Below are 18,756 nucleotides of genomic sequence, written 5' to 3' on the forward strand. Positions count from 1 at the left end.
GCTCGGGAGTTCAAGACCAACCTGAGCAAGAGTGAGATCCCATCTCTATTAAAAAAAGTATAAAAAAAATTAGTGTAGCAATTAAAAGTAGAAAAAATTAGCCAGGCATGGTGGTGCCTGCCTATAGTCCCAGCTACTCAGGAAGCTGAGGCAGAAGAATCACATGACCCTAGGAGTTTGAGGTTGCTGTGAGCTAGGCTGATGCCACTGCACTCCAGCCCAGGAACAATAGAGCGAGACCCTATTTCAGAAAAGAAAAGAAAAAAAAGAAAAGAAAAAAAAGGAAAGGAAAGGAAAAGGAAAAGAAAAGGAAAGGAAAAGGAAAAGGAAAAGGGAAAGGAAAAGGAAAAGGAAAGGAAAAGGAAAAGGAAAAGGAAAAGGAAAAGGAAAAGGAAAAGGAAAAGGAAAAGGAAAAGGAAAAGGAAAGGAAAGGAAAGGAAAGGAAAGGAAAGGAAAGGAAAGGAAAGGAAGGAAGAAGCTGGATAGATGAGTTCCACATGAATTAAACGAGCGTCAGAAAAGAAATCATCCAGAAGCTTGCCTTTCTTTGCTGTCACAACATAAAGGGAAACTATTTCTATACCGTATTGTTATGTGTGATGAAAAATGGATTATTTTTGATAACTGCAAGCATTTGGCACAATGGTTGAATAAAGATGAAGTGCCAAAACAATCCAAAACTAAATATTCATCAAAAAAAGCTAACAGTTTCTGTTTGGTGGTCCAGTGCTGGTTTTATCCGCTACAGCTTCATGAAACCTGGTGAATCCATTATAGCGGATGCCTATGGCAACCAAATCATGAGGACAAAATGATGAGGATGCTTGTGATTAAGCAGCTGAGACTAGTCAATAGAGACAGGCCAATTCTCTTGCAAGATAACACTCGATCACAAGTCACACTAACAATGTGTTAGTGTGGACTAGAGGATGGACTTGAGAAACTCTGTTATCCACTGTATTCACCAGACCTTGTGCCAACTGACTGCCACTTCTTCCAGGCTTTGGACCACTTCTGGCTATGGTAGCCTTAAAAAACTCATACAGCTTATTCTAATATGTATTATGAAAACTCCTGCACTAAAGAAACACCTGCCTACTATCTAAGATTAAACTCAAATAATGCTCTAGTTTTTATTAGACAACATCAGTGTAGCACCAATGCCAGGTACCCTAAAGTTCCATGGGATAACATAAAAGCCTAAATATGACAAGTATCTCTTATTATCACCCTCCAGCCCTCCCCTGGTTTCCACTGAGTCAGTATTGTCAAGGAGGAAATTTAGCTGACATTAATTCTAAATTAAAAAACACTTAGGAAAAAGAAATGAAAAAAAAAAAAAAGAACAAACAAAAGCTATATTCCAAAAAATGTCAAAGAGGAAGAAATATTTCTATTTCAGTTCAGTCCTATCCCCTTATGTCAGAATTTGGACAGATTACTAGGATAAAAGAGCCAGATATTTATTTTTCATTTGCTTGTTGAAAACAAAATGAGGAAAAAACTTCCCTTTATGACTGGAATGATCTTATGGTAATCACATTAACCACATTAAGTGGTCAAACTTAGTATCACTAACAGAACAACCTAATATTATGTGCCTACTTAATGTGATAAAACATCAAGTATACAGCATCACCTATGAAGTATTCTTGCCAGAAATATTTAACCTGAAATCTAAGCAAATCTTTAGTCTTGACTTCCAGGTTACAGGAAAATAGAGAAGATGAATGAGTAACCCAAGGAAAAAAATAAATCCAAAATGTGAGACATTCTATAAGATAAATGGCCTGGTGTCTTCAAAAAGTCAGTACCATGGAGGAAAAAAAAGTAAGAGGACTGACTGTTCTGGATTTAAAAGAAACTAGAAATACAAAACAACCAAACACAATCCATAAACCTTGATTGGATCCTGGTTTGAAAAAACAGCTTTAAAAGATCTGAAGGACAACTGGGGAAATGTGAATATGGACTGGTTCACTTTCTGAGGTACTATGATTACAAAGAAAAATGTCCTTTAAGAAATACATGCTTAAGTGTTTAGGGTGAGGTGTCATGATGCCTGGAACTTACTTTCAAATATTTTAGAGAAAAATAAGACAGATAAGGCAAATATGGCAAAATGCTAAAACTGTCAAATCTAAGTAACACACAAATAAGTGCTTATTTCACCTTTTTCTGTATATCTGAAATTTTCCATAAAAAGTAGTAGGAGAGCTGGGCACCATGGTGCCCTATAGTCCTAGCTACTCAGAAGGCTGAGAAGCACTTGAGCCCAGGAGTTTGAGGCTATAGTGCACTACGAATGTGCTTGTGAATAACCAACATACTCTAATCTGGACAACATTGGAAGACCCCATCTCTTAAAAAAAAAGGTAGGTGGAGAAATCAGGGCTTATAGAGTAGGGCAAATCTTCTGAAACTAAAAACTGCCATTTATTTGAATGAAAGGCTAGGAAAAACTCCATCTATAACTTACTCCAAAACAGGCCACAATCAAATGACAAACTAGGGCAAGTTGTAATGAGGTCTCATTCATTTTTGTATCTGCAAAGCCTAACATAATGTTAATAATTAGTAGAAGGATTAAGTAAAAAGGAAAAAATATTCCTTAGGATTACTGACAGTGCACAGACGTATGACTGAAGGACCATGGTTGAACATAATAATAAGTTTATGTATATTCCCGGGAAAGTAGGCTAGGCTTCTTGAATTCTGAAGGTCAAGATAAATGTTTCCTGAATGGTTTTGTTATGGGAAAAAAAATTAAAATTAAAAATAAAAAAGATAAAATGTTTCCAAGGTAGGGATTCCACATTGACATAACTTCCCCTCACACAACAAATATGGGTGGCTGGAAAATAACTAAATATGAAGAATACTTACCTCAGAAACTTTCAGAAGACCTGCAGAAGCATAGTAGTTTGCTACAATGCAGGCACGAAGTTTATCCATCATCCTTCTTGCTTCAATCAGTCGCTAAAAATAAATATTAACTCATTACTTTAAAAAAAATGGCGATTGTAAAAAGATATGTACAAATCACAAAATAAGAAATACAAATGACCAAAAAAAAAAAGAGCTCAACTTCTCTAATAATCAAAGAAAAATTAGAGTGACATTTACCACCTATCAGAATAGCAAAGATGTAAAAATGACAAAAAACTATGCTGCAAGGGTATACAATATAATTACTATGTATATTTGTGTACATATTAATTGAGAAATAACCACAAAGATATTGAGCACAAGAGCAAAATTTTATTTTAAAATGAAATTTCAAGTAGTATTTTTTATCCTTTTTGCAATTTCATTTTTTAAAAAATAGGTTTTTTCCCCTCCAAACAAGAAAGCTATTTTTCAAAGAATAACAAAGGGGGCCGGGCGCGGTGGCTCATGACTGTAATCCTAGCACTCTGGGAGGCTGAGGCAGGCGATCATTTGGGCTCAGGAGTTGGAGACCAGCCCGAGCAAGAGTGAGACCACGTCTCTACTAAAAATAGAAAGAAATTAGCTGGACAACTAAAAATATACAGAAAAAATAAGCTGAGCATGGTGGTGCATGCCTGTAGTTCCAGCTACTCGGGAGGCTGAGGCAGGAGGATTGCTTGAGCCCAGGAGTTTGAGGCTGCTGTGAGCTAGGCTGATGCCATGGCACTCTAGCCCAAGTAACAGAGAGAGCCTCTGTCTCAGAAAAAAAAAAGGAATACAAAATTAAAAAAAAAAAAAAGAACAACAAAGGGGAAAAAGCAAACCATGACTTTATCTCAGGAGATTTTTTTTTTCAATTCATTATATATAGATTTTTTTCCCAATATCTCTGCTGTTTTTTCAATATATCATCATTATACCTGGTCAATGACTTCAATTTCATGTTCTTTATTCTTCATTTCGAGAGCAAATTGTTCCTTGATAATAGTCTCAATCTTCTGCACAGCAGCATCTCGAGCTGTACAAAGAATATAAAATACATTCAAGTCCTAATTAATTAATCAGTGGCTGTCTTAAGTCAGCAAGCAAGAAAAGAAACCCAAGAAATATTAACTCTAAAGTGGAGAAACCTAGTGGACATCACCTTAACCAAATGATGAAAAATTAAAATCACTAATATTGGGGTAAACTGACTTTATGTGCTTTTTGACATAATGCACTGAAGACCACAGTATCATTCTGTGGTATTCCTGCCAAAAATGCTGAATCTACTCACAAGAAAATATCAGACAAACCCAAATTGAAGGACATTCTACAATATAACTGCTCTATACTATTCAAATAAAATAGTCATGAAAGATAAGCAAAGGTTGAAGAGAATGAAAGATACTACAGAGATAAGAAAACAAAATGCCCTGTGTGACCTGGATTAAATTCTGGGCTGGGAAGTGGATACAATACTGATAATATTCGGACAACTGATAACATTTAGAATAAGTACTATAAATTAGGTAACATAATGTATTAACAGCAATGTTAAAATTTTCTGTTTCTGATAATTGTGGTGTGGTTATATGAGAGAATGCCCTTAAGAGATACACAGAAGTATTTACAAGTGCTCAATTTATTCTCCAGTGGTTTAGAAAGAAAAATATCAATCATGTGCTTATCTATCTGCATGTGTGCATCTGCCCAGGGAAGGAAAGAATGATAAACTAAATGTGGCAAAATGTAAACAATAGGTAAATTAATCTGGATAAGACATAGGTGCTTCTTGCAATTCTTCTGTGTTTTAAATTATATCAAAATAAAATTACCAAAAAACAAACAAAAACCCCATGAAAATTCTGAGAGAAATAGTTGGTGACCTATGAAAAACCACAGCCCTAAAGAGAAAGAAAGTAAAGAGTTAGGTAGAGGTAGTCTGTGACCCTAGAGCAGTTCATAAAACTTCCTTTGTACAGAAGGGCCAAGCAAGCAATTCAGCAGTTTCTGATCACAACTACCCAAAGGAATGAGCAAAAAAGGAATTCAAAAGGAAAGAAAATGCCTCTGAAGGTGACATAATTCAGATGATAACTAATCAAAGCAATATGTAACTCAAAGTTAAAAATATCAAAATACATAACATGGCTTGATACAAAAGAAAGAGGAGCCAAATGACTGCTTGAAAACAAACCTGGGATTTTGTAAAAACGATCCTGTGTTTGTAATATGAAAGTATCAGGACCCATGCTTTGGAGTATGTGAAAAATTACAGAGAATATTTTTACTCTTTGATAATTCTGTATCATTTTCTCTCCCATTAATTAACCATGCCATTAAGATTAGCAATTTAAAATTAGTAATGGTACAAGCATTCTGTGGATATGTCTGCACAGAGGCAAATGACTGATATATTTCTCATGTTTGAGGAAAAGAGAATTTTCTAGTAGTAGCATATATACACACATACACATATGCATATATATCATAGTTATATATAAACCAGCAGATGCTTTTAGTAGATGCTGAGAGTCAGACACTATGATCACTGAAGACTGTGTTTTATCACAAACTGATGAAGAAACACTTCTAACAGAACAAGGAAAAAACAAAAACAAGACACAGACAAGACAAGACAAAATAATATAAGCAAAGGAGAGCATCCACCAAATCTACTTAGAGAACAATTTGGGAAAAAAAAAAAGGTTAGCATTAGGTGGAGTATGGACACCAAGAAGAAAAAAAAACAAACTGCCACTCAGTAACAAACAAAAAATTGCCCCTGCTTGAAGGGGAGTATTTGGGAATTTACATTCGATTTAAACTGAAGTTATAATGTTACTAAAACAATCACTTTTCCCTATTCTTGTTTTTATTTTTAAAAAAAGCTATGCCATGTGAAGCTTTTGAGTAACAGATTTAAGTTACATGATACTTTCACATTTATTTGGCTTGTTATTGAAAGGAAATGGTATTTCCTCATAAATAAAATTACAAGTGAATGGGGCGGGGGAAGTTGCAGCGAAATGTTTTCATTATTTGGGACTGGATTTAATCATTTTCCCTCCACAAAGATTTTTTGGAGGTATATATAATTTGCTTGCACTTGCAGAGATAGGAATTTTCTTCACTACTTACACTCTAGGGATCCTAATCTTTGTGAAACTGCAACACCTTAGCTATGACTTGGATGCTTTCTTTACCCTGCTAAAAGTATTAACTTATATAGATTATTTAAATAAACATTAATGAAGTTCAGCAATAATTTGTTTTCAAAGTGCAAATTTAGTAATTTTTTGAGATAGCTTAAGACATTTTTGTGTAGACACACAATTGATTTGCTTTTCAGCTAATTACATAATGTTGGGCAAGTAATTCAATGCCTCTGAACTTTAATTTACCCACTGGAAGCTAAGTGCAGTGTTGAACTAGATGTTTCCCAAATTTTCATCATTCAGATACCACCTTCAAGACATATACCACATCTGAGACCCACGTGAAACATTTTATCAACACAATTAAATATTTTAAAATAATTTTAGCTTTATCCTAAGCAATAGTAGCCATGAAACTATAAGTTTGAAGGGATCCCTCTTTTTTCTATGCAAATTAAAATAGTATGTAATTATTAAAAAAAAAGCTGAATCCACATACCACTTATAATCATCTCATATGATTATGCCACATTGTACTATACATATCAGAAACTTTATGATTGTACTTAACATAAAATGATAGCTAAAACTTGTAGCCTATCTCATTACTGACACTTTCATTGTCTACCTGATTGTGTTCCTGTCAGATCTTCTGCCTTTTATTGCCACATATGGTGTATGACTATTAATATTAAACAGAGCACTTAGCTAATCCCTCTCACAAACCCTTTCAAATTATATACAACAGCAGAAATTCATTTCATTTTAGTTCCTATAAATCTTATAGTGGAGGCAAATATCAACAAAGAAATAATTTTCTAAGGCAGGTCAATTTGTACCTGAATTCTCAATTGCTTTATGCCGCTTATTTGGAAGGGCCACAGATACATCTTCATAATCAGGGTCAGTTTCTTTGATTGTTCGCTTGATTCCAGACATGATGACATCCAGTTCTTCACTATGAAGCAATAAATAAATTAATTAATAACACTGCATGATACTAGCACTTTTAAACACATACAAATATAATAAATATTGAATATATATTACATAATACTGGTACTTACAAGTCTGTGCCTATATGTATGTACATACCCCTTTTAAAGCCAAAAGGATAAAGTGTAAGTTTAATTTCAAAAGTTTCCAAAAAAATACTTTCATCATCAGTCACCTGGTAAAAAGCATGGGTTTCTCTTTCAAGAGAAAACTCTTTAACAAAGTAGCACATTGCTCAGACTTTTCAAAAGAAACCTTGCTCTCAGAGAAGGACCCTCTTAAGAAAAGGAAAGAAATCAGATTTCGATAGTAAGCCCACATGGTGTCTTGGAATTCACAAAGTATTAAGCACATTAAAAATATAAGTGATACAGTTAAGGGTTTAATAATTTATTACACAAATCCTGTCTCTGGTACTTACACAGTGCCTGCTATATAATAGATACTCAATAAATGACATCATTGTTACTGATCATTTATTACTCATGATAAACACAAACTGTATATACTTATATGAAACTAATTAACACCTTTGCAAATATGATAAACAAGTCCTAGATATAAAAGTCTTTAAATAAAACAGTCCCATAAAGCCTCTATGTCTGTACTGTCCTAGTACTAGCTATATATGGTTAAAGTTATTAATAAATTAAAATTAAATAAAATTTAAAACTCAGTTCCTTTATTCTATATTTCAATTTTTCATATTTCATAATTAGGCACATTTTAAGTGCTCAACAGCCACCAGTTGCCAATAGCTACAGAAAGCTCAGATATGGAACATTTATTTATTTATTTTTTATTTTTGAGACAGAGTTTCACTTTGTTGCCCAGGCTAGAGTGAGTGCCATGGCGTCAGCCTAGCTCACAGCAACCTCAAACTCCTAAGCTCAAGCAATCCACTGCCTCAGCCTCCCGAGTAGCTGGGACTACAGGCATGCCCCATCATGCCCGGCTAATTTTTTCTATATATATTAGTTGGCCAATTAATTTCTTTCTATTTATAGTAGAGATGGGGTCTCGCTCTTGCTCAGGCTGGTTTTGAACTCCTGACCTCGAGCAATCCGCCTGCCTTGGCCTCCCAGAGTGCTAGGATTACAGGCATGAGCCACAGCGCCCGGCCCAGATATGGAACATTTATATCACTACGTAAGTTCTACTGGTAGTGTTCCTCTTCCCAACTGTTTCACTAAACACTTATATTTCATGAGTCAGTTTAGGAAACACTGTCCAGACCAGCACTGTCCAATAAAAATATAATGTAAGCCACATACAGAATTTAAAATTTTCTAGCAACATTTTTAAAAGTAAATAAATAAGTGAATCCTAGCTCTCTGGGAGGCCGAGGCGGGCGGATTGCTCAAGGTCAGGAGTTCGAAACCAGCCTGAGCAAGAGCGAGACCCCGTCTCTACTATAAAGAAAAAGAAATTAATTGGCCAACTAATATATATATAAAAAAAAATTAGCCGGGCATGGTGGCGCATGCCTGTAGTCCCAGCTACTCGTGAGGCTGAGGCAGAAGGATTGCTTGAGCCAGGAGATTGAGGTTGCTGTGAGCTAGGCTGATGCCATGGCACTCACTCTAGCCTAGGCAACAAAGCGAGACTCTGTCTCAAAAAAAAAAAAAAAAAAAAGTGAAATGAATTTTAATAATATATTTTACCTAACCAATATTTCTAAAATATTATCATCCCAACAATGTAATTAATATAAATAAATCAGTAATGAGATTTTATATTCTCATAGTTTTACTAAGTCTTTTTTTTTTTTTTTTGAGACAGAGTCTCGCTTTGTTGCCCAGGCTAGAGTGAGTGCCATGGCGTCAGCCTGGCTCACAGCAACCTCAAACTCCTGGGCTGGAGTGATCCTTCTGCCTCAGCCTCCCGAGTAGCTGGGACTACAGGCATGCGCCACCATGCCCGGCTAATTTTTTTTATATATATATATCAGTTGGCCAATTAATTTCTTTCTATTTATAGTAGAGACGGGGTCTCACTCTTGCTCAGGCTGGTTTTGAACTCCTGACCTTGAGCAATCCGCCCGCCTCAGCCTCCCAAGAGCTAGGATTACAGGCGTGAGCCACCGCACCCGGCTCATAGTTTTACTAAGTCTTTGAAATCGGGTGTGTATTTTACACTTACAGCACATCTTCATTTGTATTAGTCACATTTATTTCAAAAGCTCCATAACCACTTGTGGCTAGTGGCTCCCTTACTGGACAGTGTGAAGCTACTGTTTTACAGATAAGAAAACAGATCCAGGATGGTTAGATAAATTATCCCTTACAGTGTAAATCTATGACACAGAATAGACAAGAAGAGTTCCCTAACTGCAAAACCTCTGCTCTACCAGTAAGGGAGACTACCTAACCAAAGGCAGAAATATATAATAAGTATTTCATGAGGTAATAAAGTGTTTAAAATAAAATTAATGAAAATAAAATGTTAACTCAAAAATATTTACTTTATATTCCCTCAAAGTTAAAATAGAAATAACAATTTAAAAGTCCCTTGGCTCTTAGTCCAGTTCTTTCATCCATCTGAGAAACAGACTCACTTGATTCAGCTGGGAGACTCATTATGTAATGATACATATGTAGTCCTAAATCCGAGAGAACATTTTTTCAGTAACTGTTATCTGCTGTAGTATCACTAAGCTTAAAAAATATTCTCAAAACTCCTAGCATTTATAAACATCCTGAATTAAGTCACTTAATTTTTATTCATAATCATTAGCTACCTGCTATAATTTACAAAAAAATGACTCTTTTTGGACAGGCCCGGAGTCCAACTATTATTTTCTGTTTTTAAAGCTTATGAAAAGTGAGAGTAAGGTCTTGTTTCTTCAGCCTTCTCCATTTGGTCTGCAATTAATTTTAGACAACCTGAGAAAATCTTGGGCAGTTATATAAAGAACATTCTCAAAAATCAGTAAACTTCCATTTCTTTTTCCTGATTGAAGATAGAATTTAAAAAACAACCCCTACTTGTAGATAAACCTATAATCAGAGGTAGATAAATCCCAGCAGATCTCCAAACTTGTTCTTGCAACATACCATTTCCTCAGAGGACACCTGTCTTCTACAGTTGGCCAAGAGTCTTATGAGATTATCTGTAAGGATGAGTTTAAGTCCAGCATCATCTTCTCATACCCATTCTATGGACTTCATAATCTGCATATTCTCCTCCCACCTCCCAAGTAATCTCAAGAACAGTAGCTCCTCCCCCAAAAGGCTGGGGATCCTTGAAGAAAACAGTATCTTATTTTATCCTCACTTAAGAGATAAATCAAAACACTCTTTTGATTTTTGCTGTAAAACTAGGGAACTAGAAGAGGGGAAAAAACAGAAGAATGAGGGGGGAGGTGTGGAAAGGAAGAAACCACTAATGAGTTAATTTGTGCTGCCAAGGTAATTCATTTTTCATGAAGCCCTTAGAATACAGCTTTTCCTATCATCTTTGGGCACACATTTGAGCCCCCAACAAACATGTTTAGGAAGATTTCAGCTCTGCATTGAGCATTTTTAAATTATTCAGGTCTGCTTCTGTCAGCAAGAACAATACTAAAGTATACACATGCCACATTCAAGTAAATGCTAGCTGAGGTTAGGACATCTGCTAAGGCATGCTCGCATCATGATGTAATAAATAAGTGACTGGAATGTGTAACAAATGACCCATGATAATATTAAGTTTTCGATTCTTCTTGGCCGACTTGTAGATTTATGGAAAAGAAATGTGAGCAGTTGTTAGATATTGTCAATTCAACTATGGAACAAAATGTCTTACTAATCCTCTTTAGGTTCTGAATCAGTTGAAATTGAAAAGAATAGAGATGGTAATGTGAACTGTTTTAAAATGACTGTTACCATTTCTAATTTGTATATGAGAAAGGATTTTCTCCATACTATGGGACAAAACGCAAATACTGAAATAAATGTAATGCTGGGGCTAAAATAAGACTACTGTCACCCACTCTACCAATTTAAAATGATCTTATCAAAATAGCTTCATTATAAAAAGTAAATGTCAATTTATATGTAGAAAATGTTTTTTCCATAAATAACACAAGAAAACAAAACTTTATAGAAGTATAATGCTACCAATTGAAACGTATCATACCTATTCAAATAACATAAGCAAGTCTGAGTTTTTGACAAAGGTTAGAGACCAAAACCAAAGCAAAAATCTTAATGTTTTATACTTTGAAATAAACCACATGAGAGAGATAATTTTAAAATGAAAACTGTATAATTAAAAACATAAAAAATTATGTAATGTATAATACTGGCAATTTTTATTAAAACTCTTAGTTTTCATGTCAGGGAAGATCTAGAACCCTAGAACCTAGTCCTAGAACTCTACCATTGTTTGTTTTGCAAACACTACATCATATGAGAATGGCCAATTGTTGAGGGGAAGGAGTAAAATCTAATAATTAAGGCACTTGAAAGATTAGTCATATACTACTTGAGGTATCTTCTTAATAATTCTATGCTCCTCACAGCATCTGAATCTCAGAACTAACTGAACTTTGTGCTCTTTTCCCATCTGGTTTAAGAAGAGGGAAGGGGAACTGGCACAATCATTTCCATCTGCTTCTATACCAAAAGACGTTCCTGAGATGCTGGTAATAATTTTATAATCCCTTTAGACCTGTCCTTTCTATATGCTTCACTTCAAGCAAAATATTTTCTCCTTTGTAAACAAGACAACCATGTTCCTTTAAATATGTGAATGAGAGAATTAATATGTGAATGAGAGAATATGTGAATTTAAATATGTGAATGAGAGAATCTATAATCTATTCTCCTCTATTAAGAGGCATTTAAAAAATGTCTACAAAAACAAAACAGGCGAATGGACAAATTGTGGTGTACCCAATGAATTCCTGATCCAACCAACAACAGAACAAATCTCAAAATCATTATGGTAAGCAAGAGAAGCCAAATACCAGAATACAAACTAAACGACACATTTACATCAAGTTCTAAAACAGACAAATTAACTTATGGTAAATGAAATGAGAATAGTAGTTGGGGGTGCTAGTGATGGGAACTGATTGGGAAGAAGAATGAAGGATCTTTCTGGGGTGACAAAAATATTTTATGTGGGTAGAGTATTCCTTATATGAAATGCTCGGGGACTAGAAGTATTTTGGATTTCAGACTTATCTGGATTTTGGAATATTTTCATATACATAATAAGATATCTTGGGGATGGGACCCAAGTCCAAACATGAAATTCATTTTTGTTTCATATACACATTATACACATAGCCCGAAGGTAACTGTATACAATATTTTAAATAATTTTGTGCATTACACAAAGTTTTAACTGCAATCTGTCACCAGGTCAGGTGTGAAATTTTCCACTTGTGGCGTCATGTCAACACTTAAAATTTCAGATTTTGAGGCATTTTAGATTTCAGATTAGGAATGCTCAACCCTTAAGAGTATATACAATTGTGAAAACTCATCCGACTGTACACTTAAAATCTGTTATTTCACTATATGTAAACTACAATTTAGAAAAGAATTTCAAAAATATTTTTCTAATAATATCATCCCCTGCTTGAAATTTTCTAATGGCTTTTCATAACACTTAGAATAAATTTGCATTTCGTAATGCAACCTACAAGACTTTATAGGAACTGGGCCCTGTCTGCCTCACTGGTCCATTATCTTAAAGATCCACACATGTTGGTTTTCTTTCTATTCCTCAAATACATTTCAATTCAACTTTTCCTTAGAGCTTTTGGACTTAAGGGTCATTCTGCCTAGAATGCTTTTTCCCCTAGGTTAGCTTTACCAGATCCCAACTCAAATGTCTACCTATCAGAGAAGGCGTTCCCTGAGCCCCATCCAATATTAGCTCTCCCCACCTTGCCCCTTCAATGTTCTTGGAGCAGTTCAATAAATTAATTGCTGAGTAAATAAATGAACTAAAATATTTGTCAAAATATAAAGATCCACAGGGAACATTCTAGCTTACACTAAGTTTTCATCATTCTTTTCATACTACTTACAAATCTGTTTGTTGACACCGGTGCATCTTCAAAGGTACTACAGCTAAATGTTTAAAATAAAGTTATGTGTACAAGCAAACAAAAAGACAACAGGCACGGCACTATTAATAACAGAATAATTCAAAGCTAAAACAATTTAATATGATAAAGATGTCACTATTAAAAAACAAAAGCATAAAAATATATCATAAACTACACACCAAACAACATATTATCAAAATACACCAAAAAACAAAACAAAACCAGAAATACAATAATTTAGGAAAATAACATCTCTCAAAAATGTAAAAGATCAAGTCAACAGATAAAAATACAGATGATATGGATAATATAACATAATAAGTCAGATTAATAGATACATACAACTCTGAACCCAACAAAAAAAATTTGTTAAAAATATCTATAAAAGTTCATTAAATTTAAATCATCTAATAGGATATGAAGTGTTAATTACTGTAATTGGACTGTAATGGAAATGTTATAGCCATTTTCTGATTCTAATAAAATTAAATATTAAAGTGTTAGCTCACTATGATATGGAAAATAATATACTCCTCTAATGACTCATGGTGCAAAGAAATCAAAACTAAAATAACAGACTATTTAAAAACTAACGATGAAAACACAGTATTTCCAAACTTAAGGAAATGTGATCAAAGTCACCCTCAGAGGAAAATAGCAAACCAGTTTTCACTTGTGAATACAGACACAAACCCAATTCAGCAGGATATTAAAAGGATTAAAAAAAAAGAATAATGCATCACAACTGGAAGGTTTTACTGCCAGCAAAAGAAAAAAATAAATAAAGCAGAATGAACAAAAGCTAAATCCTAAAACCTAAGTAGGATGACCCAGATGTTAAGGTGGTTTGCACTACACATGTCTAATGTTGAACCTTTAGGAACATTTTAATGCAACTGACTCAGTAATCCAAATACATGTGATACATTTCATGAATTATATTTTCCAAACTAAAAATAGCATCAGCTTTTATATAAACACCATCCAGGCTTCCCAAAGTCTTTCCAATGTGCACTCTAAAAAATATATGTCCATTTTAATACTATATTTGAGAAAAATCATTAGGCAGATATAAGTCCTATTAAAAGAATCAAAATGTGGCTGGGCATGGTGGCTCATGCCTGTAATTCCAGCACTTTGGGAAGCGAGGCAGAAGGATCGCTGAAGTCCAGGAGTTCAAGACTGGCCTGTGAAACATAGTGAGACACTGTTTCTACAAAAAATAAGAAAACTTCACCAGATGCGATGATGCATGCTTGCAGTCCCAACTTGGGAGGCTGAGGCAAAAGGACTGCTTGAGTCCAAGAGTTCAAGGCTGCCAGTGAGCTATAATCATGCCACTGCACTCCAGCCTGGGTGACAGAGCAAGACCCCATCTCTTTAAAAAATTAAAAAAAAAAAAAAAAAAATCAAAACGTGTATTTTGATGTCAATTAAAAATTTTCCATACATTTAAAGATTACTCATAGAACTGTCATCCCCCATTGATATAGATAACTGAAAAAAATACACCTAATTTTCACCCCAAATTATGCTCATTTTACAATACAAGCAATGTGAAGGAATCTACCACAGAAAAAACTCAGACCAAGAGAAATCTAGGAGAGAGAAGAGTCTGTTCTGGTTTTCACTGGGGTTGGTACTGATAAAAACTCTATCCAAATTATTCTAAGCCTGGTCTTATATATAAAACCTTTTGAATATGTTCACACTTTGGGGGCTACATGATCACTTTTTCTTCAAACCATTTGGTATGGAAACAAAAACAGGTCTTTCAAATAAAAACAATTACAATTTTACACATTGGACCAGAATGGTGGGAAGATGAGAGGGGTCTGGGTCATTAGCATCAAACTGATGTGGGCCATTACTAGTATGACATATAAAGGGCTGAGCAAAATGGGGAAGCTAGACAGCTGAGCTCAAAAAAATTGTTTCATTAAGTATTATGTATTTATAGATCAGAAATACCTAGTTTTCTATAAATAAAACTGCTTAGGACTACAGAGTTTGCTAATAAGGTCAGCCCAAGGATCCATTCAGGCTGGTATTCTATCTCCAACCTTGCAAACTAGCACATAGAATAGTTTAGGATTAAACAGCTGATCTAAATTATCCGTGCCACTGTGTCTAGCCATTAATGCAACAACTGGAGAGCTGACTTTAGGTTAGTTTTACCATTCTTTTCCTCCACCAGTTCAACATACTTTTTCTTGAAGAGTGAGCTATGGGACATTCAAGGGTTTTTGAGACATTTAAGATAAATTCTTCTTAAGATGACACAAGGGAGGCCACACAACCTTCCAGTGACTTCCTTGAAGTCACTTTCAGACAAAGGTCATTAAAATTGTCTAAAATTATAGTTCTGATTCATGGCAACTTTGCTGTTTCAGTTGTGAAGCCATGCCATTTTTCTTTCCAAATGAAGCAAAAAGGAAACAACACTTGTCTAAAAATCCAGGTTGAAAAGAAGAAAAGGAACTGGACTAGATCAAGACTGTCACACTCTAGGGCACAGTAACTGAGAATACATAAATTGAACTGAATCTTGCACACACCACTAAATAGGGACTTTTCAGTGGAGCTTTCAAACTGACAATAAATCTTATGGAGATAAGTCTCATGCCTTTCTATCTGGAGTTGAGATTCTAGAAAAGAAACAAGCACTTTAAAACATGAAATAGTTTCTGGAAAATTGCTTTTTCTTTAGACCAACACTACCTAATCTAGAAAATCTATCCACCTTCAAAAATCTACCAACTTATGAAAATTTTCTAAAATTAGATATGGCTCCACCCTCAGATGTGCAAAAAAAATAAAAATAATAAAATTAGATATGGTGATGGTTGCATAACTTTGTAAATATACTAAAAAACAGCCCACTGAAATTTTGTAATTCATAAGGGTAAATTTTACATTATGTGACTTAGATCTCAAGAAAGCTGTTTATAGAAAATAACGAAGATAAACCCAATATATATTAACCTTAAACAGAAACCTACCTATTTACAGATTATCCTTCCCCCTAAGTATGTGTACGCATGCTATGTATACCTTTGCCGGAGGGTGGGGGATGGAAAGGAAAGGGCAGTTATTAATAGCTTTAGAATCAACATTAGGAAGACCAATTTGGGGTTGGGGAGGCTGTTAATACTTCTTAATTTTAACCATAAAATATTTCAGGTACTCAAAAATGTATAAAATGATCAGGGGAATATATGGATGTTCAAAAGTATTCATAATTTCCTATTTCTAAAGCTCGGTGGTAGCTAAAAGTGGGAATTTGTTGCTTTATTATTCTTTAAAACATAGTTATTTTATGTCCCCTTTGGTATATATATTTCACAGTTCTTAAAATAAAAAATAAAAAATTACAAATAAAGAAATTATGGTACATTCATACTATGCATTCTTAAAAATCACTGCACTATGTAAAATTGCATAATAAAAACCACAGGGCTTATGGAGTAAATAGGGTTGGGGCACAACAATCAAAATGATTATCAGTGACATAAAAAAGGAGAATCTAATAAAAATGGCAGCACAGTTTTACACGTTAGATGGTTAAGAAATATATAAATGCTATAATAAATGACACCTTATCTTGAAAAAGACCTTGAGTTTGCTTGTGGAAGTAGGCAGTGAAAGTTGTGAGTTACTGGAAGAGGTAGAGGAAGAGTTATCTGCAATCAACAGAAAGTTGTAACACCAGGCCCGCCCCGCCCCGCCCCGCCCCGTGGCTCACACCTGTAATCCTAGCAGGCTGGCAGGCCGAGAGGGGCAGATTGCTGGAGGGGGGCAGATTGCTCAAGGTCAGGAGTTCGAAACCAGCCTGAGCAAGAGCGAGACCCTGTCTCTACTATAAATAGAAAGAAATTAATTGGTCAACTAATATATATAGGAAAAAAAAATATTAGCTGGGCATGGTGACGCATGCCTGTAGTCCCAGCTACTCGGGAGGATGAGGCAGCAGGATTGCTTGAGCCCAGAGGTTGCTGTGAGCAGAGGCAGCAGGATTGCTTGAGCCCAGAGGTTGCTGATGCCAGAGCACTCACTCTAGCCTGGGCAACAAAAGCGAGACTATCTCAAAAAAAAAAAGTAAGTTGTAGCACCAGATGTGCATGAGTGTGGATCATAAAACAGCTGTAAGCTGAGACTGCTGAGAGGTATTTGAGGTGTGTGCCTATGTGTCTTGTGTATTCTTTCCATGATCAATTCATCAAGGTGGATGAACGTTCCATGATCAGTTCATCAAGGTTTTCTGCACTCACCTAGTGTTTCTTGTTGATGGAATCACACATAAACAAATGTTAAATTCACATTATGCTCAGATAGTGCCTAAACATTAACAACTGCATTGGAACAAATTTATATTTTCTTATAGCAAAACTGACTATATTACTTTAAGATTGTAATACAGCCGTTAAAAAGAATGTGCTGATATGGAAATACCTCTAAAATAAATTGTAAAGTGAAAAACAAACACCAAGGTGCACAAAAGTGTTTATATTTTGATTCCTTCCCTGTAAACTCGGGGGAAAAAGAAGAGACAAAAGATGAGTTGGTATATGCTTACATAGGTTTTTTGGAAGGAAAGATCAAAAACCATTAATGTGGTTGTTTTTTTTTTTTTTTGAGACAGAGTCTCACTCTGTTGCCTGGGCGAGAGTGCCGTGGCATCAGCCTAGCTCACAGCAACTTCAAACTCCTGGGCTCAAGCGATCTTCCTGCCTCAGCCTCCCGAGTAGCTGGGACTACAGGCATGTGCCACCATGCCTGGTTGATTTTTTTATACATATGGTTTTAGTTGGCCAATTAATTTCTTTCTCTTTATAGTAGAGACGGGAGTCTCACTCTTGCTCAGGCTGGTTTCGAACTCCTGACCCTGAGCAATCCTCCCGTCTTGGCCTCCCAGAGTGCTAGGATTACAGGCGTGAGCCATCACGCCTGGACATAATGTGGTTTTTAATGGTTGCCTCTGGGTAGTTGATTTGCTTTTCATTTTATTCCTGACTACCATGTTTTAATTTTCTAACCATATACACGTGTTACTTGGGATAGAAAAATGCCAAAAGGACTGGAAAATGGATTATAGATGTTTCTATGTCTCTTTCTGGTTTCTTCTTACTTCTCTGTATGTTTTTAAAAAACCAAACGAACAACAACTCAGAATGTGAAACAACTGAAACTTTCATATATTGCTGGTGGGAATATAAAATGGTACAACCACTTTGGAAAACCATTTGGCAATTTCTTAAAAAATTAAATATACCCCTACTATATGATCCACATATTCCATTACTAGGTATTTACCCAAGACAAATAAAAGTATATGTCCATACAAAGACTTGCACACAAATGTTCACAGCATCTTTATTTGAAATAGTCAAAAACTAGAAACAACCCAAACATCCATTAACAGGTAAATGGATAAACAGTGATATATCCACATAATATTGTTCATCAATAAAAAAGAATGAATTGACACATGCAACAATTTCAAAATAATGATGCTGAGTGAAAGACAGCTTAAAAAAAAAAGTACTACATACTATATGACTCCATTTATATAAAATGCAAACAAACTAGCCTAGAGTGACAGAAAGCTCACCAGTGGGTACCCCGGGAGAAGGCACAAAG

At 35.1% G+C, this 18,756-nt stretch overlaps 1 protein-coding gene across 5 annotated transcripts in view; it reads right to left on the reverse strand.

Annotated features, from left to right (window-relative positions):
- The window catches only part of YEATS2 (YEATS domain containing 2), a 98,606-nt gene that overhangs the window by 75,020 nt on the left and 4,830 nt on the right, over positions 1-18,756 (reverse strand). For all 5 annotated transcript variants that reach the window (XM_076003599.1, XM_076003594.1, XM_076003584.1 and 2 more), the window contains exons 2-4: positions 6,911-7,029; positions 3,852-3,949; positions 2,887-2,979 (exon numbers count right to left, since the gene is read on the reverse strand). In XM_076003599.1, the coding sequence (XP_075859714.1) occupies positions 2,887-2,979; positions 3,852-3,949; positions 6,911-7,010 (291 nt within the window). In that variant the 5' untranslated portion in view covers positions 7,011-7,029. The remainder of the gene's footprint in view (positions 1-2,886; positions 2,980-3,851; positions 3,950-6,910; positions 7,030-18,756) is intronic.

Source organism: Microcebus murinus, chromosome 1 (assembly GCF_040939455.1).
Source record: "Microcebus murinus isolate Inina chromosome 1, M.murinus_Inina_mat1.0, whole genome shotgun sequence".
Lineage (NCBI taxonomy): Eukaryota > Metazoa > Chordata > Mammalia > Primates > Cheirogaleidae > Microcebus > Microcebus murinus.